Genomic DNA, 9,901 nt, shown 5'->3' on the forward strand with positions numbered 1-9,901 from the left:
TTGCAACTTTGATTTTTGTGCTCGATCAACTCCTTAGTATGACAATTTTAAGATATCCCATGCCACCTTTGTGGTCTTGGTATTTGCTATCATGTCAAAAATTGAATAATCTACTCCTTGATGAATTTTGTCCCAGCGCAAGTTGATCTCGACATTGAGAGTTTGTATTGTCTCCTGCTGAAAGACCTGAATCAATAGAGCTCCAAAGATTTTGAGCTTTCAAATGTGTAGACATCATTATCTGTCAATAATTATAATCGAGCTTCCCATCTAATTTGGGACCAGACCAAACAACATTAAAATTGTTTGTCATATTTTACTATTAAAAAAATGAGCTAGAAGGTAATCTCGCTCTAATACCACTTTGATAGCGTTTAGATGAAGGAAAGACAAAAGAGAACACTCGATAGTAGCAACTTAGATGAAAAAGAGATAAAAATCGAGAATCAATTTATTTCAAATTGCTAATAAATGTAAAAACATAATTACAAATATAGGCTATACATGCCTTTATATAGCAGTAAGAGAAATTAGTCTCATTTTAAAATCATGCCATGGATTCTTAAATTATGCATCTAAATTTTGACTTAATTCAAAATATATCCATTAAATACGAACATATTCTCTCCTAATTTTGACTTAATTTAAATAATACAACAGGTCCATTAAGCCCATAAACTCACATACAATGCAAAACTTGTGTCTTAGTCCGCATCTCTCAATCTATTTCGAGCTTAATTTGAATTTGATTGAAGAAATATTATTTCTTGATGATAAAAAAACATCAATTTTCAGAAAAATATAATATAATTTTTAGTGAGTGTGTTTAGATGTGAAATGACTTTTTATTTAGAATATAAAATTAAATAAAATTCATTAACTTAACAAATATAATAATTTTACGTCCTACATATATAATTTTTTTTTCATTTAGAATAAAAAATAAAGGTCGAATATAATAAGTGAGTGCTCCATTAAGGCACACCTAACGTTCTATCATATCTACGAAGTGCTCCATTTCACCTTTCGCAGAATAGCTACAAAGTGCTCCCTCCATTACCCGACGTGCCTCTTGAGGTGGCAGTGCTCATCTGCTAGCTCCAGTTCGCGCGCATTCCCTCCGCGCTCTATAAATGAACAATCACGCTCCTCAATCATCATCATCACGACACCCAGCCTAGATCGTCGATGATGGAGGCAGCCACTATGAGGCGATCTAACTGCTTCGTCTTCCCGCTGATCCTACTGCTTCTGCTCTCTGTACGTCGCAGCGTCGACGGCGCCGGGGAATGCGGGCGCGTCCCGGTGCAGCAGATGGCGGTGCAGATGGCGGTGTGCGCGACGGCAGGGCAGGACGCGACGGCGCAGGTCTCCTCCGGCTGCTGCTCCGCGGTGCAGAGAATAGGACAGAACCCCGGGTGCCTCTGCGCCGTCATGCTCTCCGACATCGCCAAGAGCGTCGGCGTCAAGCCGGAGATCGCCGTCACCATCCCCAAGCGCTGCAAACTCGCCAACCGCCCCGTTGGCTACAATTGCGGAGGTTAATTAATTCAGCACTTACTTTATATATGTTTATAAATAAGCTAAAATTCCTTAGTGATTAATTAAATTCTCCTACTTGTCAAACTTTTGCAGGCTACACATTGCCGTGATAGAGTATATATATATATATATATATATATATATATATATTTTGAAGTATTGTACGTGTTGTGATGTGTCTAAGTAAGTGATGTGCCGTACGTGTAAGTGTTGATGATGAACTAACTTGTTCAAATCAATGGAATTGAAAGTCTTCCCCATCTGATACAAGCATGAAATCAGATTAACTTAAGACTCTTTGGCATAATAAAACATAACATGCAAGATTATTATTGTCTTGTAATTCTGGAGTATGAATAGTGCAGTCAACATCTAAATGGACAAAAAGTAGATTAAAGTGACCACAATTTTATATGCGTTTACTGGAGCACTATATTACATCAGCCAGCATGTTTGATGGCTCTTAACGATAAAGTAATTGAAGGTCTAATTTTTGAAATAGAAGAAGATAAAATAACATACATGAATTTCAGAAAAATGCTTTTAACTGAGAAAATAAGACGGAATACTTATTCACGGGCGTAAGGTAAGGAGCTGGATTTAAAATGTTTCACTTCACTCTAATTAAGCATGGATTAACTCATGACAGATGAACAATTAGAGTTGGAATTAGATAGCATCAAAGAAACAAAAGACCGTTCTAAGCAAAATACATTTTACAATTTTAAAATCAGACACAACGTTGATGGTTTTCTATAATTTAAATCAATAAAGTCACTAATATTTATATTATAAGTTAAATTTTAAATTAGTTTGTAGTATCAAAATTAGGAGTTGTTACCGTATCAAAAAAGTTCAGTATAAAAAAAATTCATACTTATATCATATTCAAATTTTGATATATCAAATTTCAGATATAAATTTCATACCATTTATCCGACAATTTTGATGTTGCCCTCTACACACTTAAGCAATGCACTACTATGTTTCCAATGTATAAATTAGGAAATGAACTCGAGGTTTAAAATTTGATAAATTTATATATGAATTGAATATATATATCAAATCCTTAAGGCTAAATAACTATAAGATAAAAAACGATACATTTCAAAAAGAGGTAAAAAAAATAACGATCAACAACCAACACCACCAACCTCATCAGCAGCATCATAATTAGGATAGGCAACCAACACCACTAGCACCATCAGCACCGATGTGCCCCAAGAACATAGATCTAAAAAAAAAAGAGCGCACCACAACATCGAGACGTGACTACGAGGCGACAGAGAGATACTTTAAAGTAGGATTGATTAAGAGATGCTCCAAAACCGGCATGACTGATGAGAACATAGATCTGGAAAGAAGAGCGCACCATAACATTGAGGAAGCGACGATGAGGCGGAGAGATGGCTCAAAATAGAATTAATTGAGAGACCTTGAAAGCTGATTTCTATAGTCTATTTAAATTGGGATAATAGTCAAACATCATATCAGACAATTCATACATATGGATCTGGAAACTCTTGAATAATGTCCATCCACGTCTACTATTAACATAGAGAAATCATATATTAATTGATAAAATAATATTCACTTGGTTCATCTCTAGATGGAATCAATCAAATGTAAAAACATATAAATCAAATCTCAGGTAAGAAAATTAAATAAAAAAAGATTGACTAATCAAATCAATAAATGAGGGAAATCAGTTAGTCAAATCTAAAAATAATATAAAATATAGTAGTAAAACCATATAATCATTGTCACAATTTAACAAGCCAAATTAGAACTGAATAACAGCTCGGATATGATTGTAAATAAAATCAAATCATGGACCATTAATACATTTTAAATCTCAGATCGTAAATTAACAATATAATCAATATCATGCATTAAGTTAACAACTTGAGTTATAAATCATATATCAACAACATGATGTTATATATGTAAATTGACTAATATTTCACAACAAGTCGGTGACTCACAATGACAAAACAGACACCAATCAACACAACAATTCAAGGGCATTAAATCAAGAAATTTTTATTGATTTCTTTATTACTATTCAAGACTATGACATTGATATGTAAGCAAAACTTTCGATCTAAGATCTAAATGATAAATAAATTTTTGCAGAATTCAATTCAAAATTGTTGTCACCCCACAAGCCGCAAAGGTATGTTTCATACCTAAGATTTTTTTTTTCTAAGAGAACTTATAGAAAGAAAAAAAAAGGAATTAGATCTTGTGAATTCCTTAGTAAGGGTAAGCATGTGAAAAATTACCAAGGATGATTTGGTATGATATATTGAATCCTAAACTTGTATACCATATACTATACTTAAAAGTTTGATATAAAAAAATTGATATCGTATTACAATTTTGATATACTAAATTTTCAGTATGGTATAAATATCGAAATAAATATATGCGGTATACTGATGTTAAATCTCATATCAATACTAAATGAAACAACCTAAAATTTTATCCCCCTATAGCTTTCAAAACAAGCCGTGCAAAACCCTCAATAAATAAAAAAATCAACTCCATAGTCGTGTATCTCAAAATATGCTCAACTAGCAATCAGTAAAATAAATTTATGTCTAAACATCAGAATTAACAGTGTGAATAAATATCTAAAGACTCGCATATGTACCTATCCACATTAAGGAATCTACGATATCCGACCAACAATTATATCATCGACTCGAAAAAGAAAACTCAATAACCTAACACGGAACACGGAGAATAATGTAAACTACTGAAAAAGAAGAATTAAAAAGGGCAAGACTATCAGATGTGCACTGCTTGGTATAAGTTAGCTCATCCATCAAATCCTCTGTCTCCTCATTACCTGCACTATATGGATCTACTGAGTCAATAAAATGGATAATTAATTAGGAAATATAGTCATTTTATATTTTATGGGGATAAAAGGTTAAAAAGGATAGTTTATTTAGCTACCCTATTTAAATGAGGAAATATTTAATTTCTGAAATGGATATATTTTTTTTTCTTTCTTCCCTAATCTGCGTATCTCGCTCCCCTGCCACACCACCTGACGTTGTTATCCCTATCATGTCACCCGATTGTCTCGACGCTGTGCACCTCTACTAGCACGACCCTCTCCTCCTCTCCTCTTTGATAGGAGCTCGTGAAGGTGGTTTCACCGTGTGATCCGAGCTGTGCCACCGTTCATGAGCAGCTAATGTGTGTAAATTACATACACTTTTATTCACATTTTGACACACATCTACTTATATTTCATGAGCATAATCTATATTTATTACACCCTATTTAATTATAATGTCATATTTCTACTCCCTTTGTTCAGAGATCTACTCTTTACTTGTTTTGATTGATAGGATGTATTTTTGGAGGAAAAATGGAGTAAAGAGCCTTGAAACATGAAGTCAAAGAAAGGAGCATGCTCACATGAAACATACATGAAGGAAAAGACTTTTAAAAAAAAGACCTTCAAATTGGAGATTTAATCAAGGAGTACACTCTAGCCATGTTCCTTGACATGTGCATGTTCATATGGAAGAAATTTGATGAAAAGCAGAGCTAAAATGGAGTCTAGAGCCTCCAAACTGTTCGAGTTGTATAGAACTCTAAGCAAGTTCAAACATTTTATAGCAAGAAATAAACATAATTCATAAACTTTTCAATATATATATTTTTAAGAAAATACCTTAAACATTTAAATTTAAACCTTATTAACATTTAGTTTCATGGATCTTCAAACTTTAATAAAAGAATATCAGACATTAACTTTGAATATTAAAATATTTAAGTGAATTCATATCATTCAGTATGACTCTTTTTTCCTAAACTTCTGTTCGTTTGGCCAAATTTTTATCCTAGTATTAGGTTGATAAGGTTCACCGGGCATTTCTTAAGCCAGATTTCTAAACCTCTTTTGTTTTGGTAAGGTTCACCGGACTCTTCTTAAGCCGGATTATTCCTAAACTTCTTTTGTTTTGATAAGATTCATCAGACCTTTCTTAAGCTGAATTCCCCTATCTGTCACATTGTCACATACAGTTCACATTACTAAAACAAGACATTATTACATTTCATGCATAGAAAGACATTGTTAAAAAAATAAAATGATTTGCTTGCATACTAAAATAAACAATCAACTTGCATGCATCAATACTCTACTAACAATTGTGATAATAGAGTTCGAGGTGCTAATAGATGGGAAGTAAATAAAAATAGAAATTGTTAGTCTCCTGGCGGTCGGCTAGAGGAGGTGAATAACCCTGCATAAAAATAAAAGAAATAAAAATCCTTCTCGAACTTTACAGCTTTATTAAACTAATACTTGTATAAAAAGTTATTAACAAACTGATTAGAAAGAAAGAAGAGGCACAGAAAGGTTAGTTGATTTGTAATTAGATGATTGCTAATTCAAGACAGTTAAAGCTCACTATCAAAGTCTCATTCAGGCGGAAAAACCTCTTACAGCCTTGACAGCTCACACAGTAATAGAACAGACAAAGAAATTGATTACAAATGATTGTTCTAAGCTACTGAGATCAGGGTTGTATTTATAGCCCTAATCGGAGTGCCTAGAAGGATTCTAGGTGCCTGGAGGGGGATAAAATTTTATTCCCATCGCAATGGATCGGGCCACGTCGTGTTTCGATAAAGTTTCTGGTTCAAGCACCCAGACTGAGTCGACACAACCCCCCTAGGCGAGGCGCCTAAGGGGCGGCTAGGTGATCCCGACACCCATACCCGAAAGTCAACCTCTGGTTGACTTTTTTATCTGGATCTTCCATTCCGATTCCGCTCGTTTGGGTGATTTCGGCTATTTGGAATAGGGCTCACCCAAACTCATTTTCCGGTCTTCTTGAGTAACTTTCCGCTCTAGCTTCTCGTCCCTCAGAAATGTCGCACGCCTCCTTCTCGTCCACCTGCGTACTCTTCTGCAGCACCTCATCCCTCAGACATACCGAGCTCATCGACTCTCTTCCGTGTCGTCCTTCTCGTTAGCTGTGTCGTTCGCTCGACTTCCTATGTTCCTAAGTTCGTGCACACTTAGACACAAGAGTTAAAACACAACAGGACCTAATTTGACTTGGTTGATCACATCAAAACTATCACGGGGTACTTATAATCTCTCTCTTTTTGATGTGAGCAACCTAAGTTAAGTTAGGATAAATCAAACATAAATAACAGTAAGGTAATGATTTTTGCAAGTACAAAATATGAAAAAATTAATGGAATGAATGATACCCTCCCCCTAGATTTAATCTCTAATTCTCCCTCCTTTGATTATATTAAAATAGGATAATCTATATATATTGAAGCAAAGTTAAGGGATAAAATATATTACTATAAAAAAATCAAGAAGTTTTAAGTTTTGAAAATATAAAATTTTTAATTTATAAACTACTAAAAAAATTTAGACTTGGAAAAATTCTAAAATAAAATTTATAATGGTTGAAAGGTCATATATAAAGCAGATATAAAATTTTAAAAAATAATTTCTATTTTTGTAAGCAGAAATAAATTCTATTCTACATAAAAACATATTTATGAAAAAATGCTTAAAAATAGTTATTAACCTCGAAAAATCTTAAAATATTTTCTGACAATGTTTAATAATAAGTAACTTTGCATAAAAAATAAAATTTTTGAGAATTTTTAATATTAAAAATTTCCATTGGATAAATAATTTATAGAAAAATTCATCAACAGTAAACAAAATTTAGGAAAATTTGCTTAGATAGAGAAAAGAATAAAATTTCACAGAAAAATAAATTTTATAAAAAAAAAAATAGTACTGCAAGATATTTTAAATTTGAAGAATACGGATTTTGTTTAAAAAATCTATAGAAAAATAATACAACGGTAAAAAAAAGTCAAAATTATTTCTACATATGAGTAATGAAATTTTATTTCTCGGAAGAATTTAATTTTGATTTGACCTTTGTGATATCTAAAGTGCTAATTTAGTCCATTATAATTTTTGAAACTAGAAATAGCTATATTCGAACATACAGAATTTTTAATTTCTTCTTTTTATTTTTTATTTTTATTTTGTCGAAATCGATCTTTCCCATGTGTTTCCAATATGGGACTATGTTTGCAACCTTGCAATCCCAACAATCCCCCCTTCAAACAAAGGACCATAGGTTTCCCACGTCCGATCCTCGACCCACCAGGTCTTTCTGCCCCTCGGTCCACCCGACCTACTAGGACTTCCTTGCCTAGTCGCAACTAGGACTTCCTGCCTGGTGTCTGGTCCTCTTGATCCGAACATAGGAGCCCCCACTTTCTTTGTTCGAGGTCAATATTGTACTCACATGGCTCAATCAAACCATAGCTCTTGTGCACAATTGGCGGTTAAACCTTCTGGCAGTCCGAGCTCTGATACCAATTTTTGGATCGAAAAGAATTTAGATATCTCTACAATAGCATGATATTGTCCACTTTGGGCCTAGACCCTCATGGCTTTGCTCTTGGGCTCTTCCCAAAAGGCCTCATGCCAATGGAGATATCTTTTCTCTTATAAACCCATGATCTTTCACATGTGTTTCCAATATGGGACTATGTTTGCAACCTTGCAACCCCAACAGAACTTGCTTCATTTTCTTCTTCTTGGTGACTTGCCACTAGCGCAAGTCGGGCGATGACTTCGATCTTCGATTCGGACAATGTTTCGTCCCACATCACCTTTAGATTTCAATGCTTTGTCTAGACTGGTCTTTTGTCCTTGCTCTTATCCTTGTTCTTGTTCTTGCTCTTCAATTTAGGACAGTTATTTTTCACGTTCTCTTCTTCATTGCAGTAGTAGCATCTTACCTTTCTTCTTCTTCTTTTAGTCTGTACTTGATTAAATTTATTAGTTTTAAATAACTTTTTAAATTTTCTTACCATAAAGACTATTTTTCATCATCGAGAGAAGTTTTGAATTCCGGATCATCCATTTTTGCCTTTAAGGCAATGTTGTGCTTGGGCTCCTTTTTCAGATCTGTACATCTTGTTTCATGAACTTCAAATATCGAAAATAACTCTTCTAACATACTTACCTCTAGATCCTTAGAGATATAATAAGCATCTATTAAGGGTACCCATTCAGAATTCCTAGGAATGGCATTAAGAATGCACCTTAGCGAATCTCAGTTGGTTACCTTTTTTCCAAAATTTGTGAGTTCTGTGATGAGCTCCTTGATCCCTAAGTGAAGGTGTGCAACAGTTTCACCTTCTTCTAATCGGAGGTTGCTGATCTGGTTCTGGAGCAGGTCCCATCTCGCTAGTTTGGCTTCGGACGTACCTTCGTGTAGTTCCAGGAACTTTTCCCAAAGCTCCTTTACTGATTCGTAGGCGCTGATTCTATTGACTTCTTACGGAGGTAACACACTCAGTAGATAAAATTTCGCTCGTCCATTTGCTACGAAGTATGCTTGCTCCTTCTTGGTCCATTGATACTCTTTTTTGTCCTTTGGTGCTACAAAACTATATTTCAATATTAGTAATAAACCAAAGTCCATTTTGAAGAATATATCTATCTTTCTTTTCTAAATCCTCAATTTCCCCTAGAATTTAGGTGGGTAGATGCTCAGCCCGGCTATCTCTTGTGCTTCGGTTGGCGGTTAGTTCTCTTGAAGCGTCTTGGTTCTGATACCAATTGTTGGTCCCCTGGCGGTCGGTTAGAGGGGATGAATAGCCCTCCACAAAAATAAAAGAAACAAAAATCCTTCTCGAACTTTACAACTTTATTAAACTAACACTTGTATAAAAGTGATTAATAAATTGATTAGAAAGAAAGAAGAGGCACAAAGAGGTTCTTGGCTTACAATAAGGTAATTGCTAATCCAAGACGGTTAAAGCTCACTATCCAAGTCTCCTTTAGGCGGAGAAGCCTCTTACAGCGTTGACAACTCACACAATAGTAGAACAGACAAAGGAATTGATTACAAGTGATTGTTCTAAGCTACTGGGATTAGGGTTATATTTATAACCTTAATCGAGGCACCTGGAAGGGTTCCAGGCGCCTGGTAGAGGATAAAATTTTATCCCCGTCGTAACAAATCAGGTCACATCGTGTTTCGATAAAGTTTTTGGTTAGAGCCCTTGGAAGGGTTCTAGGTGCCCAAACTGGGTCAACACAGTCCCTGTGGGCGAGGCACCCAGGGGGTGCCAGGTGATCCGGGCGCCCGAACCCAAAAGTCAACCCCTAGTTGACTTTTTAGTCTGGGTCTTCCACTCTGGTTTTACATGCTTGGGTGATTTCGGTCATCTGGAATAGAGCTCATCCGAACTCATTTTTCGACCTTCTCAAGCAACCTTCCTTTCCGGCTTCTCGTCTCTCAGAAATGCCCCGCGCCTCCTTCTCGTTCGC

At 35.0% G+C, this 9,901-nt stretch overlaps 1 protein-coding gene across 1 annotated transcript; it reads left to right on the top strand.

Moving 5' to 3' along the window:
* Positions 1-1,145: 1,145 nt before the first annotated feature.
* On the top strand, positions 1,146-1,804 carry LOC122003506. The gene is made up of 2 exons (XM_042558615.1): positions 1,146-1,540; positions 1,636-1,804. The coding sequence occupies exons 1-2, from the start codon at positions 1,189-1,191 to the stop codon at positions 1,650-1,652; spliced, it is 369 nt and encodes a 122-aa protein (XP_042414549.1). The 5' UTR covers positions 1,146-1,188; the 3' UTR covers positions 1,653-1,804.
* Positions 1,805-9,901: the final 8,097 nt, after the last annotated feature.

Source organism: Zingiber officinale, chromosome 7B (genome assembly GCF_018446385.1).
Source record: "Zingiber officinale cultivar Zhangliang chromosome 7B, Zo_v1.1, whole genome shotgun sequence".
Taxonomy (NCBI): domain Eukaryota; kingdom Viridiplantae; phylum Streptophyta; class Magnoliopsida; order Zingiberales; family Zingiberaceae; genus Zingiber; species Zingiber officinale.

What these genes read in the sequence shown, in the direction of transcription:
- LOC122003506 (XM_042558615.1), top strand. Translation starts at nt 1,189, where the DNA reads ATGATGGAGGCAGCCACTATGAGGCGATCTAACTGCTTCGTCTTCCCG.